This window comes from Scardinius erythrophthalmus (assembly GCF_964197995.2).
Source record: "Scardinius erythrophthalmus genome assembly, chromosome: 23".
NCBI lineage: Eukaryota > Metazoa > Chordata > Actinopteri > Cypriniformes > Leuciscidae > Scardinius > Scardinius erythrophthalmus.
This window is the reverse complement of record NC_138243.1, coordinates 24,276,458-24,293,010: the sequence shown is the minus strand read 5'-3', so window position 1 is coordinate 24,293,010 and position 16,553 is coordinate 24,276,458. Positions and strand designations below refer to the sequence as shown.

The following is a 16,553-nucleotide window of genomic DNA, read 5'->3' as shown; positions in this document are numbered from 1 at the left end:
ATGTATCATAAAAGGTTTATATGACTCACGCACTATACTCATGAATGCACCACAATAACTCTGGGAATGTAGCTCTCAAATCAAATATGGCAGCATTGACGTCAATGACATTTGAGTCCCCATTCACTTTCATTATATAGACACAGAGGCAAACTACTTTGGAACAGCATAAGATGACACTGGTGAACTATTCCTTTAAAGTAAGATAACACTGCATCCTTAGAAGTTCAAGCTAAAAGTATGCAGATATGTATCCAGTGTCCTACCTGAGACGAGTGGTACGGTGTCTCTCTCCCATGACACAACAGTGATGTAGTTCTCCACTGAGGAAGGAATAATGCACTTGAAGACCGCTACGCTGCCTCTCATCGCGGTGTGGTCCGCCACACGGACCGTATAGGGCTCTCGTAAAACTAGAGAGAAATAGCTTGTGTCATTGGTTAAAAAAAAACACACTGATAAAATATGTAAAAATCCTTAAATTAATATGCAGAGGCAATTAGTCTTTTACCAAAATGTAAAAAGTTAAACACCATAGTACTATCAGAACATTGGTCTTTTTGTATGAGAATCCGACCAGCCCAACATAGCAACACTGGCTCAGCCAAACTCAATGGCATGAGTTTAGGGCAGGACTATCTGTTTGTCTGACCAATAACAGATGGGGAGAGGGAAACCTGTTTGAAAACAGACATTATTTTCGCTATTCCATTTATTATCAGTAGCATTGCAGAAATTACACATTTAGCCTTAAAAACAACTGTAAAGTTTCCTAAGAGGAAAAAAAGAGTAAATTCTACATTAGTACTCAATTCAAGCTTGTAGAAATTAAAGACTAAATATCAACATAATAAAATTAAGTAAAACCTACTCAACTTTTCTGATACTGGTGTTCCCATCATGCACTGGGGGCATGCATAATTAATAAGGTTGATTTTTTGCTTCAACTAAGTAGAAATTACTCAACAACTTTTACTGGCCATGTTAAAGTTACTTATTTTCTTTGTTAATTTTAATTAACTTAATTAAGTAGAGTTTACTTAAAGGGATAGTTCACCCAAAAATGGGTGTCAAATGTCATCATTTGTCATCATCAACTGTTTGGTTACTGACATTCTTCAAAATATCTTCTTTTGTTTTCAGCAGAAGAAAGAAATTCATACAAGTTTGGAACAACTTGAGGGTGATGATAGATTTTTTATTTTTGGGTGAACTATCCCTTTAATTCCATATGTGAAATTTACTTTAAAAAATCTGCATGCAAAAACTATATATACATTTTAAGCATAAATTAATTGTATTGTTTTATGAGCAATGATTTGCTACAAGCTAGTTAAGTACAGGGACATTCTGATTCAAAAGATAATTTGATTGGACAAAAATGTGTGTGGTACAGGATGAGTCATCAATATTTTTGGTCCATTTTCCCAGAAAAGACAGTAAATTTCAATTGTGTATATCTAAAAGAATGACTTTTGTCAACATTTAGGAGTACACTGGCATATAGATTAGCCTCAAAGCAAATAGACATCTACTAAAATCCACAATACCTTCAAATCTTTTTGTGTCTTTAAAACATTTGCAACAATCTATATTATCGTTAAACACTCACCGGCCTTAATATGAACATCTTGGCTTCTAATTTTCCCTGAAGGATTTTCCGCTGTGCAATAGTAAGTGTTGTCATGGATCACTTTGCTAAAGCTGGACGGAGGAAAGTGGAAGATCTGGAGAGTGCCGTTTGGGTGGACATGGCGGATCCCTGGGACGTTGTAGCTCTCCTCGCCGGTGGCCAGATACCAGCGCAGGGTAGCAGGCGGCACCGCTGCTGCAGGACAGGGAACCAGAGTCCCCGTGGTGCTGGCGAACACTACCTCTTGCAGAGATGCATTGACAAAATACAAGCTGGAATGTAGGTCTTCACTGAGAACTGCAGGAGACAACAGAGGACATGCGGTTAGTGTCTGAACTGTTCATGCAGTCTGAACCATTTTTAGAGTTAATCAGAACATAAGGTTCTTACTCTCTGTTTGAAAGTACTAACAGCTTGTTTGCCACAGCTGGTCTTCACATCTCCAGGGATGCATTACTTTAACAGCTCATAAATATATTAAAACAGTTAGTCTTGGCACTTTTTAGTCACTATGGTCCATTAGATTCCAGATCCAGAGTCATGCTTGCATAGCTCAAATGGATTGCGCTGTTTCAGGTAACTCTAAACAGAAAGCTTACTGACCAAGTCTTAAAGGGATAGTTGACCCAAAAATGAAAATTCTGTCACCATTTACTCACCCTCAAGTTGTTTCAAACCTGAATGAGTTTCTTTCTTCTGCTGAACACAAAAGAAGATATTTTGAAGAATGTCGGTAACCAGACAGTTGATGCGGGCCCCATTGACTTCCATAGTATTTTTTTTTTCCAACTATGGAAGTTAATGGCTACGTCAACGTGTTTGATTACCGACATTCTTCAAAATATCTTCTTTTGTGTTCAACGGAAGAAAGAAACTGGAACAACTTGAGGGTGAGTAAATGATGGCAGCATTTTCATTTTTGGGTGAACTATCCTTTTAAATCTCTCAAATTAAACACAGATTGTACCGGAAATATGCCAAATTGAGCTAAATAACAGCTTAGTGAGCAATTTCTCCACTGGGGCTTTTAAAAGAGGAAGATTTCATTGAAACTATATCATTTTTCATGTTTTAACACAATAATTTATTATATTTTTAATGGCCATTGCTTTGGCAATACGACAACACAGTTATGCCAATAAAGCCCTAATGGATTTGAATTGATTTGTTCACATATAACTTATTCTTAAATAACAGACGGACATACTGGGAGCAAAATACAATTTCAGTGCCCTGGAGTATTTTATAGATAATGGAGCTCAGTTTTAGGCCATGGAAAAGCTACTATTGTCCAAAAGCACATAAAAAAATAAAATATTTATACCAATACTCTAGTTGATTCCCTAAGATGAAAAACACAGATTAATGGAAATAGATGGAATAGTGGAATCAGCAGGGGGGGGGGGGGGGGGGAGAAAAAGAAAGAAAACGCATATTTCTTATCCATTTGACTTTTAGTTGTGCGTCAAAAATCTACTTGCTTGAAAAACAGGTACAAAGTTCTAGCACAATTCGTCAACGTCGCAACATCCTTTTTAAAGTCAGCGAGTTTTTTTTTAAACAAAGAGAGACACATATCAAACTAAACATTTCATATCTATTATCTATATTGCGTTAAGCGTATATCTTTCTCTTTTTTTCAGCGTTTAACACAAAAGCCTAAACGCATTTATAATCCAACACTGTGAACAACTTCTTTTTGTACACAAAACATTAAAACCCACTAAGGTCTTTCAATTGATAATCCAGAGCAAAGCACCAGTGTAAGATCAAAAGAACTTTGGATCTTAAGAACAAGCATTAAATATTAAAAGACTTTATGTCAATACTGAGAATCTACAGTGATACATTTTAACAGATATCATATGCACTGCCACTGTATACAATTTTATAAAAACATTATTATTATAAAATTATTTAATAAACAAACTTAAATAACAAAAATAATAAGTAAAAATTCAATCAGGTGAAAATTTTACATTCTTTGACTTATTATATGTAATATTTCTTAGAAATAAATGTTACATTTTAGTAGGCCTATTTTTGATATAGTATCTATATTTATTATATACCTTTCTATATATCTAATAAAATGTAATATTTTCAGAATATGCTGCTATGGCAAAAATATTTTCACTTTGGGAATCCATTAGACACAAAATAAAGAAGACAGAAGCTGTTATCCAGACATGATTCATCTGATTTACCACAGACATCATGCAGTAAGCTTTTGGATTCAAGCATTGATGGACACTAAAAATCTGCATGGTCAGCGTCTGTCAATCTGATTCAAGTTCAGATAGTAAAACCCAGCACATGCTTCGCGACGCAGTCAGAATCGCTCTGCTCTCTATTATCTAAAGGATAGAAACGGCCAGACACGACTCTTCAAATATGAATTGAATGAATTTATAATTAATCTGGCTTTTTTAGAAAGTGCTTCAGGCTGTTTGATTAACAGCGATTCTTATCAGCCTGAAATAACGGACAGAGCGCTTTCTTTGTCACTGCTTGTTTCTGTCTTTCAGAGCCGATCATTGTAAATTCCCGCTGAGAGAGTCTCTAACGCGCTGTCCCTCTGTGGTCCTGTCTCGGCTTGACTCAGGGTGATATTTATGGGGTGAGCATGTGACAGCTCAAGGGCAGAGACCATTTTAAAGTCAAGCTGATCTCAGGGCATGGTGGTCAGGCAAGCGTGCATTTTGCTTTAACAATCTATGAGATTAAGATGAAGGTCTGGGTAACATTTAACAGTGCCCAAAAATGAAACTTCTGTCATTAATTTCTCACCCTCATGTCGTTCCAAACCTGTAAGACTTCGGAACACAAATGAAATCTGAGAGTTTTCTGTCCTTCCATTGAGAGTTCAACCCCCAGAAAGGTAGTAAAGACATCATTAAAGTAATCCATGTGACTCCAGTGGTTTAACCTCAATTTTATGATAAAATTTATATAAATTTATATATATAAATAAAGTGGTAAATTGTGGTATATTTTGTGCAAACAAAGCACTCTTCATAAAACTGAGGTTAAACCACTGCATTCACATGGATTACTTTAATCATGTCTTTACTACCTTTCTGGGCCTTGAAAGTGGTAGTTGTGTAGCTGTCAATCTCAGATTTCATTAAAAAGATCTTTATTTGTGTTCCGAAGATGAACAAAAGTCTTATGGGTTTGAAATGACATGAGGGTGAGTAATTAATGACTGAATTTTCAGTTTTGGGTGAACTATCCCTTTAAATTTTTTATGCAGGCCAAATAAGACAGGTTCTACATATTAACAATGAGTTCTATATATCTGATCAGTCATGAGTAGTTTCAAACATGTTAAAATTATTAAACACACACACATGGTGGTTGAGGAGAGACCCCCTGATATGATGTAGTACATGAAAGCTCTATATAAATGCCTTATTCATTGATGAACCCACAAATGAGACAAAAGTTAGTCAAAACTTTAAAAAAGTATAGAGATAAAAATAAGTATTTTACTGTTAAATGAACAGAAAAACTCAAACCTATTTAATCTAACTGAATTTACCTCAGTACATTTAATTTCAGCAAAAAAGAGAGTAATTTTAAGATAACATTATAAAAAAAAAACATTTTCAGATTTGTTTTTAGTTACTAAAGTAAAGAAGAAAACAAGTTCTCAGTAAAGAAATGAGTTAAATGAGTGTGACAGGCCTGACTGGGCGTTTGTAATGGGGAGCATTTGAGCAGAATGACAGTTGCATTTAGGATGAGCAGAAATATGGGTTTGTCTTTTGAAAACACATTAACATTTGACCACTGATAGTGTGTAACCAGCCATCACGAGACTCTTTTCAAAACTAGCCAGGCGATTTATTTAAGTGATGTGACGTGCGATCGATATTTACCCTGCAAACCGCGTGGCCGCCTCTGGTATTAACCCTTACAAACCAGAGATAGGACTGTTTGTGTTCAAAATGATCAGGACAGACACATTAAACCCTTACAAAAAGTGTACACTAATGGTATAAATTTGCCTAATTGAAATATTTTTTGGAAGCTTTGAAAAATATAATGATAAATTGCTTATATGATGCAAAAATGGTCTAAAAACATGTTAAACATGGTAATACCATTATACGTTTTCTTAAGTGAAATAGCCCCTGACCATTCCAAAACTACATCAAATATGTTTAGATGATTTTAATATTTCAATCATGAACTGAGCACATGTATAATTCTCAAAAATAAACAAATGTCCAAAATCACATGGTACTACCATTGTGCCAAGTTCACAAATTTATACCCTGAATAACCTGGTACTAAATCTGCAATGTATTTTTCAATGATTTGAGTATTTTTATGATGAACTGCCTATGTATAATTCAGAAAATAAATGAAAAAACAAACAAACATGGCAATCCAAAAAATAGAACATAGTAATAACATGGATGGTTGTTGGCTGATTTAAATATTTTCATGATTAATTCATAAAAACATATGTTGCCTCTGTGCAGGTTTTAAAGGACCAGTTTTTTAAATCAATTATTTTTTGGATAATTCATCGATTTTCATGACGAATTGCTTGTGCATAACTCGCTTGTGCAATAATAAACAAACATTATGTTGGAATGTCTTAAAACAGTGCAAAGTATAAAATCAGAATCTCTCTGAGGATGAAATCTTGGCCCTGGTGTGGGTGGATGGGTCACGCTGTTGGCTGCACGCCCACTGTGTCTGCGCTGTTGTCTGTGCAGCAAACAGGAGGGGTGGTTCCTCCCCGCGGGCTGCGGAACCTTGACGGAACGTCACGGGCTCGAGGTAATTAAGGCAGGGGCGTGCGGAAAGCCAGAGAGCGCAGGGGGACCCCGGAAAAGCAGCCGGGATAGTCAGAATTCCTGTCCCTGCCCCAGGGCTACAGCGGGCCGGGCGTCAGGGAGCTGTAGCGGAGCACTGCAATTTAACCCGTTTGCAATTTGCTCTCATGAATATTAAGCACAGCCCAGCCGTGTCCGGGTTAATAGACCCCCGCTCACTGCCAATATGTAAAGCCGAAGAAATCCCCAAGATGCCAAGAAAGGGGGAGCAGCACAAGTCCCACAGGAAAAGTCAAGTTTCTGTGTTTTTTTTCTTCTTTTTTTCTTCATCTCTTAAGTGAGATGATTTAAATATCATCTGAATAATGTCAGAGCAAACGTTCGTTTAGAGCCTCCCTCCCTGGTGGTGAGAAGGAGATCAAACGGCCTCCGCGGATCTACATCAATTACGAGAGCCGCCGCCGCTGATGTCTGAATCTAAAGGACGAGCTGAACCAGCCTCGGCTGCTCACGCTGGGATCCCGGAGACACGTGCAATACGACAACTCCTTGAGATTCACAAAACTATGCATGTATACTTATTTAAGCAACAAATTGAATTATTGAAAAACTTGAAAAATATTCTAATGTAGTAAAATATGACTTTTTAAGAAAAGGTACATTACAGTACCAGTTATCAGCCAGGTACATTTTCAGTCTTTCTACTTAAAAATGTAACATTTAATTTAATGTGTAACTTGTTTCTTTGTAATTATTTGTAAAATGTAGCCTATTTGTCATTTCTGAGTGAAAATGGTTTCAAAATAAACTCTACACAAAAGTAAATATTTTGCTACCTCACAACTTGATTCTTGAGGTCACGATTGGATTAAAAATCGGTTCTCGATTTTGAAACAAATTTCGATTCGATGTCTTGAAGAAAAGAAATTCCACTTGGAAATCAAGTGGTCAAAGTTAACCCAATATTATAAATGCCATATTATAACGTGACTGGCAGTCTTCTGTAATAAAGCAATTTCATTACATTTTTGTTATTAAAAATAGGAACAAAGAAGCAAATTACAAACAATACGGCAAATAAAATAGAAAAATATACAAATTAAATAAACTAAGTTTATCAGGTACAGTAGCTTACATTTACTTAACATGTAGGCTAGTAAGACATAATAAAAAAATTGAATGATCAAATGTAAGAATAAAACACTGTATAGTCTATTAAATATAAATTGATTCATATTAAATATAAAAAGTGATTCAGTCAAAAGCAGTGAGTGATTTTTTAAATTAAAATGAATGAAACAGACGGCAACAGTTTATGAGGCTGCTGTCCCTTTAAGAATGAATGCACGGATCTAAAAGACTGTTAGACATCTGATTTAATTACATTCGTTTAGGTCACAATAGACTGTGTTTACATGAAAACTTCACACAGTGTGCATTTGTGTGTGTGTTTGACCATGCAAGCGCAATAAGCTGTGAAAGATAACTGAATACGGGATCACATGGATCTTTTTTCACGGCTAATTGTGATTAATAACACTCTAACGTTTCAAAAAATGTAAGTAGTACTGCGAAGTTAAAGAGGTGTAACACTTTCGAAAATTGATTTTTGACATTCGTGAATCGGTAGAAGATAGAATTGCGATTCATGTGAATCAATATTTTCCCCTACTGTATATTTAAGCTTTTAGTCAATTTGCATTTCAAATATACAGTCTTTCTCTTCAGGGAAAACGGTGCAAAAATACTGATGACTCATCCTGCACTACGTAGATTTTTGTTCAATCAAATTCTCTCTATAATGTCCCTCCCCCCAATACCACATGCAACTGACTAGAAAGTAATAATGATTTCTGGTAAAGCCTAATGGCTCTTTATTTATAATTTGCGGGCAACCCAAAATCCTCCTTCCAAAAATGGCAGCCAATGCAATGTCAGCAAATTTGATGGCCAAGAGCCTTTTCCAAATAGCTAAAAGGTTGTAGGGCTTCCTCTGAATCCTTTGTTGTTTATAGAGTATCAGGCTTGCTCAGGACACTAATTTTCTTGTGTTTATCACTTGGACACACACACACACACACACACACACACACACACACACACACACACACACACACACACACACACACACACACACACACACACAAAAATAAATAAATAAATAAATAGCAGCACCACAGTGAGGACTCACGCTGTCTTTATCGGTCAGATAAATTCCCCATGGGAGCATCAGTGGTGAAAAAAAAAAAAAAAAAGACAGATAATTATCAATTCCACAATTTCCACTCTATAGATAAGAGATTTTCAACAACCAAACAAAATTAAGCCCAAGAAAAAAAGCCAGATCTGAATTATGATAGACAAAAAAATATTGATTTTGGCGTTTTTTGAACAAAATCAGATGCTGCTAGCATTGTCAATTTTTTTTTCATTGTCGCTTTTCAATTGACTTAATATATATCATGTAAATATACAAAAAGTTGTTATTTAAACAATTTCAGTATATATTTAAAAATATACTAATATCCAGTATATTTAATTACACACATACATGTGCAAAATACTGTACATCTGGCTCTAAAGATATTATCCTCAACCACTGAAAAATCAATCTTAGTTCACCACTAGTCTAAATCCTTCCAGTAACTCTGTATTGTTTGGTTTTGTTCATCAGCTTACAGTATCCCGATGTCTCAGTTTCTGGCCTCTTCTAAACATGTGCCTGTGCTAATATTTGGGTGCGAGTCTCAGGTCAGCTCCTTTCCTCGCAGAAAGCTCGCGCCCCTGCAAATTCACGCAGCCAAGCAGATGTAAATGTATTCGGAGCATTTAGTGCTCAGGATTAATCTAATTATAATTTAATCATCTGATCAAACAGCAATTAGCATAATCACTTCTGGGGACGGGCCGATAGAGAATGCAGTGGAAACAGAACAGACCTGAGGCGAGAGCAGCTTCAATGAGACATTTGCTGGGATCTCTGTAAATGTTACACATTTCTGGGTGTTGAAATTCTGCCCATTTTCTTTTTTTTTTTCGTCTGCTTTGCTACATGGACACATTCAGTGGTCAAACAGACTTTGTTAACTCATGGACAAAAATCAAGGATGTAACCGCATATTCAGGACTGCGGGGGACCAGATTTTCTCCCTCATTCTTTTTTTGTATAAATGTATAAAATATAAAAATAGTCATTTAAAATTTAGTAAAAAAAAAAATAAGTAATTTAAAAATAGATTTTTTTAATAAAAGAATGCTCTGAAGGGAATCATAATACAGTTTTGGAGGGCAATAAACACATCGAGGGCGAAACATCACCTACAATATTCAGATTTAATTCACATTCATTGGAAAACCATTGTTGATTGTTAATATGAATATTTGAAATTATGTTAAAAAAATTATTATGATTCAATACAGATTGTATTTAGGTCAATAGGCATTTATGATATTTAACATCCATTTTGTAATGTAAGAATGAGGTATAAATGGGTAAAACTTCATATGCCGTAAAAAATACTCTTTTTCAGGTAACCTAAAAGTATATTATAAATGAATTAAAACCAACCAGTATTATTCCTTATGAATAATATAAAATATTATTAAGTGACCGAAAATCACATGGAAATCACATTACATTAAGGTCTCCTAAAGGTATTAACATGCACTTTAAAAATTACAGCCATTTTGCCAAAATTACAACCTGAAGATAATCATTATTTAGAAAATCCTGAATCAAGTCATATATATTTTCATATATATGATTTTCCAAATTATGATTTAAGAATTAACATATTCTATGAATGTTTGCAATTAGTGAACATTATTACAAAGTCTCACTGAAAAAGGTATGAGACAGATCGATAGATCGATAGATCTACATCCACTCCTTTTCACCTAGTAACAGATTAAGGCTCACCAAAAACAGCCTCTACAACTCTTTTCTTTCACAACAACAGACCAAGAGCACCAGTGACAGGAAAACTCTCAGTCTCATTTAAGATCACAGTGGATGGAGCAACCCAGGGGTTTGTGCTAAAGTCATCAAGCTACTTTACTAAAAAAAAAAAAAAAAAAAAAAAAGCCTGAAAGTCATCATCAGTGTAAAACACGAAGTGCTTTTTCTGCCAAGTCATCAAAGCAGGAAATAAATACACATTATGTCCACCAGCACAGGCCCGTCTGTCAGGCATATTTCCTGCTGATTGACAAAAAGCTGTGCTGATGGAAAATATGAACACTGATCAGCCTTACTTCTAGCTAAACAGTTAGTACAAGCAGATCATCAAAATGTCATTATGCCAAACGACTCCTGGAATTACTGATACGCTGGAGAAAGAGCTACTGAGTGGAGCTGTGTGGCTGTGCGTGTGTGTGTGTGTGTGTGTGTGTGTGTGTGTGTACAGAGTCTAACTCACACCACACATTTATATCTATTTCTAATACACATTGTGCTTTACTACTGGCATAGATTTAACCTACCCAGTTAGTTACTTTATTACTTATACAATATTAAAAAGCACCAATACGGTATCTGTATGAAACATCTGATAAAATCCCTTTTAACTGCTATGCTTTTTTTTTTTTTTTTTTTTTACAAATAAAACAAAGAAAGTTGGTGTACGTTTTAAAAGAAAATGCTGTATCAGTCTTTCTACTCCATTATTTCTTGCCATCTATGTGTAATTATTTGTGTAATTTACTAGCAATTTCAGAGTGAAAACTGTTTCAGAGTAAACACCATTTTTTTTCCAGTGTATCATCTATGGCAAGTTAGGGTTTACGTAACTATATTTTGGGGACAGAGTTGTCCCTTATAAGTGAGATAAATCACAAAAATAAATATTAATAATTAAAGTAAATTATGTTTTTTTAAAAAAAAAATCTAAAAATATGTCTAATAAAACTGGATATTTGTTATATCTGTAAAAACAATTCATAAAAAAGTAAATCTTGGTTAGTTATTTTTTTCTAAAAATGCAAAAACGAACAAAAAAAATTATGAAAATGAAAACACTTTAGAATAGCCTATATAATAACCATAATAATATAAACACAACAAGAATATGGAATATTCCGCAGCATTGTTCAGGAACAATGACTATGGAACAAGGAACAAAACAATGAACTACAGTGTTCTGAAACCAAGTTGATTTTAAAGCGTATCAGATGATTTGTAGAACAATATCAGTTTGCTTTGCTTTCAGGACTGTAAACAAGGGCTTGATTTCTCTCCACAATGCACATCACATCAGTGCAGCTGCAGTCTTAAAAACCCAGGCGTACAGTTGAGCAAAACAAATGGATATGCCCACACACTTTTGTCTGTTTGATCTGGACTCAGCTAAAAGCTCTCTTAAAAACCATCTCATGGAAAGCGACAGCTGATTGGGCACTTTGCTCTACGCCGCGCTGTTTACTCGTGTCCATTTGAGTGTATGTCAGAGTTGGCCCCTAGCATCAGTTTACAAAAACAACATCGCACCTACTTTGGGCTCCGTCTGTGCGAGGATGCTTATGTTGTTCCAATTACATTTGTGTGTTAATATGCACACGGTCTCGAGAGCTCTTCACCAACACAAGAGCCATTGAAAACAACTCAGCATGATTTTACATGCTAAAACATTTGTTGTTCAATATTAGAAAGCTGAGCTTGGAAAAAGCAGTGTGAATGTTATTAGGACTACATTATAAAAATTTTATTAACTATATTAATTGTGCATCTATACTCTTAGAAGAAAAGGTTCTACATAGAACCTCAAATTTCTGTCAGGCGCTTCATATAGAACCGTTCAGTGTTTCCCATCATGTAATAATTTTATGAATTTATTTCTAAATAATTTGTTTTGTTTTCATTTTAATAAAAACAATTATGAATTAAACAGGTCAAAACATACTATATCAATGGGGGGAAATGAAATAATATGTTAAAACGTGAAAGTATTATGCAATCATTTAAAGTCCCCCAGTGGTGAAAATCAAGCTTTTAATGTTGTTTATGCGTTGTTTTTAATATGCTTTAGGACAAACCATGTGTAAATTCATAAGTCAGCACCATTTCTGAGTATTTTCTCCTTAAAACTGCAGTGAACCAATTTAAAAAAAACGCGGTTTGAAATCGCTGGTGTGTCTGACGTCACAAACTACCTTGTAACCAATCACTTCAACGAGTGGATCTCTGAGCTGGTGCGAGTGAGTGGAGGCGGGGCTAATTTGCATATTCATAGAACCGTGTATACTAAATTAGGCAAGGGTTGTAGAGTTACATTCAAGCTATTTTGAAGCAATTATGAAGATTTTTTTTTTTTTTTCAAAGAAAAAAAAAACGTTTAAATGTGTAATTTTGGTGATCAAAGATGAGTTTTAAGTGAAACCATTATTGACTACAAAGGGACTTTAAGAAATTTCTCCTTATGTAACGGAGGCCAGCTAGTAAAGAGCTGTGCAGGTAAACCTCATTCCCCTGATCTCAAGAGGCGCACTAGCGACTGGCGCTGATGTGGTCTTTAGTGTCCTTGTTAGCGCGCCCTCCTCCCATGCCGGAAACAAAATATTGGTTCGAGTCTCAGTCTGAGTGGTTGCGAGTAGAACCGGAGGGGTTACATTGGTGCCGTGACCCAGATGGGAGTGAGTGTAACGAAGGCCAGTTAGTAAAGAGCTGTGCAGCTAAAACTCACTCCCCTGATCTCAAGAGGCGCACTAGCGACTGGCGCTGATGTGGTTCTTAGTGTCCTTGTTAGCGCGCCCTCCTCCCATGCCGGAAACGAAATGTTGGTTTGAATCTCAGTCTGAGTGGTTGCGAGTAGTACCGGAGGGGTTACATTGGTGCCGTGACCCGGATGGGAGTGAGTGTAATAAAGACCAGTTAGTAAAGAGCTGTGCAGGTAAACCTCACTCCCCTGATCTCAAGAGGCGCACTAGCGACTGGCACTGATGTGGTCTTTAGTGTCCTTGTTAGCGCGCCCTCCTCCCATGCCGGAAACGAAATGTTGGTTCGAATCTCAGTCTGAGTGGTTGCGAGTAGTACCGGAGGGGTTACATTGGTGCCGTGACCCGGATGGGAGTGAGTGTAAAAAAGGCCAGCTAGTAAAGAGCTGTGCAGGTAAACCTCACTCCCCTGATCTCAAGAGGCGCACTAGCGACTGGCACTGATGTGTTCATTAGTGTCCTTGTTAGCCTGCCCTCCTCCCATGCCGGAAACAAAACGTTGGTCCGAATCAAAGTCTGAGTGGTTGCGAGTAGAACCGGAGGGGTTACATTGGTGCCGTGACCCGGATGGGAGTGAGTGTAACGAAGGCCAGTTAGTAAAGAGCTGTGCAGGTAAACCTCACTTACCTGGCCTCAAGATGCGCATTAGCGACTGATAGATGCTGTGGTTTTTAGTGTCCTTGTCAAGCGCCCGCCTCCCATGCTGGAAAAGCTTGTTCGAATCCCACTTGGAGCAGTTACACTTATATAGAACCTTTTTAGCATAAAGGTTTCTTTAAAATTGATTCAAGAACCCTAGGGTTCTATATAGAAACCCAATGAACCTTCTTTTCTAAGAGTGTACAAGCTGCAACTGCACTGATCAACAAAAAAGGAAAAAAATATGAAATCTCAAAGAGACCAGGGAATTAATTAATCCTTCCAGATAAACACCCTAAACAAGCACGCCACGTTTTTCTCTGCTACTTATTACGGAAACACTTCCGGGGTCACCTGTACAGAAAGCTCCAAGGCCACTGCGCCAACATACATTTCAGGGGTTTCCATAGAGACCAGTGGAGAACTGGGCTGTGAGCTTAACCAAATCATGAAAGGCTCATTTTGTATGGCTTCTTTCTCTCTCTCTCTCTCTCTCTCTCTCTCTCTCTCTCTCTCTCTCTCTCTCTCTCTCTCTCTCTCTCTCTCTCTCTCTCTCTCTCTCTCTCTCTCTCTCTCTCTCTCTCTCTCTCTCTCCCACACACCCGCAAGAAACATGCTACACTGGCCAGAGAGAGAGAGAGAGAGAGAGAGAGAGAGAGAGAGAGAGAGAGAGAGAGAGCTCACTGCACTGACAGCAGCGGCACTGCATCAGAACGCTGATCAATGGAGCCTCAGAGACCCACATACACGACTAGAAAGCAGTGGCACAAATGGGACCATATTGATTCAAAGAGAAACACTTAAAATGCTTTTTAGAAATGCTCATTTGAACACAGTTCAGTAGACATGCACCACTCAATTGGCCAAAAACAAAATCCCTCTGAAATGATAATCAATTTCATTGATACACCATCAATTGAGGTTAAACGATTGTGTCCATTTCCTGCTTCATCGCAGCCCTGCAGAAAACTGATAAAGCTTGGAAAAATTAAGTCAAAAGACTGAAAATTAGACTGATATGATTCAATAGAACGTGGCCTCATGGCATTCAACAACACCCTTTATGCTAAAACATCGCTGTGTACGCTTTGTTTGTGTGTGTGCATCCTATCAAAATGCATCTCCAGTTCTTGCTATCACCGGTCAGTCTATGTGGAGAGGCCTGGGTCTGATATTAACGCTCCACAGTGTTACTCTGTTAAAACCACCTAAATGGCCCCATTTTCTCCTTGCTTCCTCCCCCCACCCCTCATAACCCCCCTCTCACTCTCTCTCTATTCCACCACAAACACACCCATCCTGATTTAGCCCAGCAACCAGCACCCACTCACTGTCTCTCCATTTTAAAGCCATCAACACTTGCCTCCTGTCGAGCATTAGCGTAGAATTTTTTTTTTTTTTTTTTTTTAGAGGTCAATATGATTCGGACACCCACATGGAATTATTATTATTTTTTTTTTTTTTTTGAATAAATGTTTTGTGAAAAGGTCACAGTGAAAGCATTCCATAAAGTGGCAATTGAGTGACAGCGAGTTATTATTTCATTCAATGCTCCAGTGCTTCTTCTTGAAACATGGCGGCTGTGTCACTATGCCACAATACAGCAATTTTTTGTAATTCTTTTTCTTTTTTTTTAGATGCTTTTCAGGGTTTTATTGGTGCTTTTTAAATGAATAAAACTGCTTAATTACTTCATTTTCTATTTTTTGTGTATTTTTAAAAAGTATACCAGCAAATCTGTTTTTCTATACTTAAAATATGTATTATATGTAAAATGTTACATGTAAAAATATAATAAGGTCATAATAAAGAAAGGGAAGGAATAAAAAACAAAATTGTCAAGATTAATATTTTTGACATTCTTGATGCACTTGAGGGTATTTGCTAGCATAATCATGCTTGCTTGTTTGTTTAGTATTATAAGCTGTTAAATGTAATAAAGTGACTAATCATATAAAACACGATTTAAATGCCTATTTAGGAGTCTGCTGCTGTACTGGTTTCACCTGAATTACTTGCTCAAATTAATTTGCGATATAACTATTAGGGAGGGAAATTGCATGCATGATATTTATGACATAAGCACTAAAATTATATCTGTAAACCTTTTAAAAGAATATACAAATGGTGCAGTGAATTAAAGAGAGACTAAATCGACTAGACCAGGATGCATCGTATTTCAAACGTGCTTAAATGTATTCCTAGTGCATTGCGATGTTAATTAATTTCAACGAAGTTACAATAAAAAAAATAAAACACTACTCACCATTCAAAATGCACTGGAAAAAGATGATGGCCAATATCCACATGCCCCGCTCCTTTCAATCTCCAAACTAAGATTTTTCTTTGCCCACTGCACACTTTTCCTCCAAAAAAAAAAAAAGAAAAGAAAAAAAAGAAAAAAAAAGGAAAAGAAAAAAGGAAAAAAAAAAACCCCGTTGCGCAGGAATATGAATATCTGTAATTAGTAGTTCCAGTGGAGAGGGTGCATATCGCTCGCGTGCGCTCCCAGGCTGATTGTCTCCGAGCTGGGATCCAGCTGTGGCTCGCGCGAGATGGTGAGCGGCGGGCAGGTGCGATGCTGAGTCAGAGCGCGCGCTTACTGAGAGGGCACTGCGCACAGGTGTAGTCTCGTGCGAGGAGTAAAACAGCGGGAAAGTAAATCCACTGAATTATTAATGATTACAAATCATATCGGAAAAGTTTACAGAAAAGAAAAAAAAAGAACAAAAAACAAACTAAAAAGAAAAAGCTCTGAAAGTCCAGCGCGTGAAGGGATC

The 16,553-nt window shown here is 36.7% G+C and overlaps 1 protein-coding gene across 2 annotated transcripts in view; it reads right to left on the bottom strand.

Moving 5' to 3' along the window:
* Positions 1 to 16,082, bottom strand: part of dscama (Down syndrome cell adhesion molecule a) — a gene marked incomplete at both ends in the record, with an annotated part of 82,523 nt that extends 66,441 nt beyond the window's left edge. For both annotated transcript variants that reach the window (XM_081353706.1, XM_081353707.1), the window contains 3 exons: positions 267 to 413; positions 1,613 to 1,930; positions 16,040 to 16,082. In XM_081353706.1, the coding sequence (XP_081209832.1) occupies positions 267 to 413; positions 1,613 to 1,930; positions 16,040 to 16,082 (508 nt within the window). The remainder of the gene's footprint in view (positions 1 to 266; positions 414 to 1,612; positions 1,931 to 16,039) is intronic.
* Positions 16,083 to 16,553: the final 471 nt, after the last annotated feature.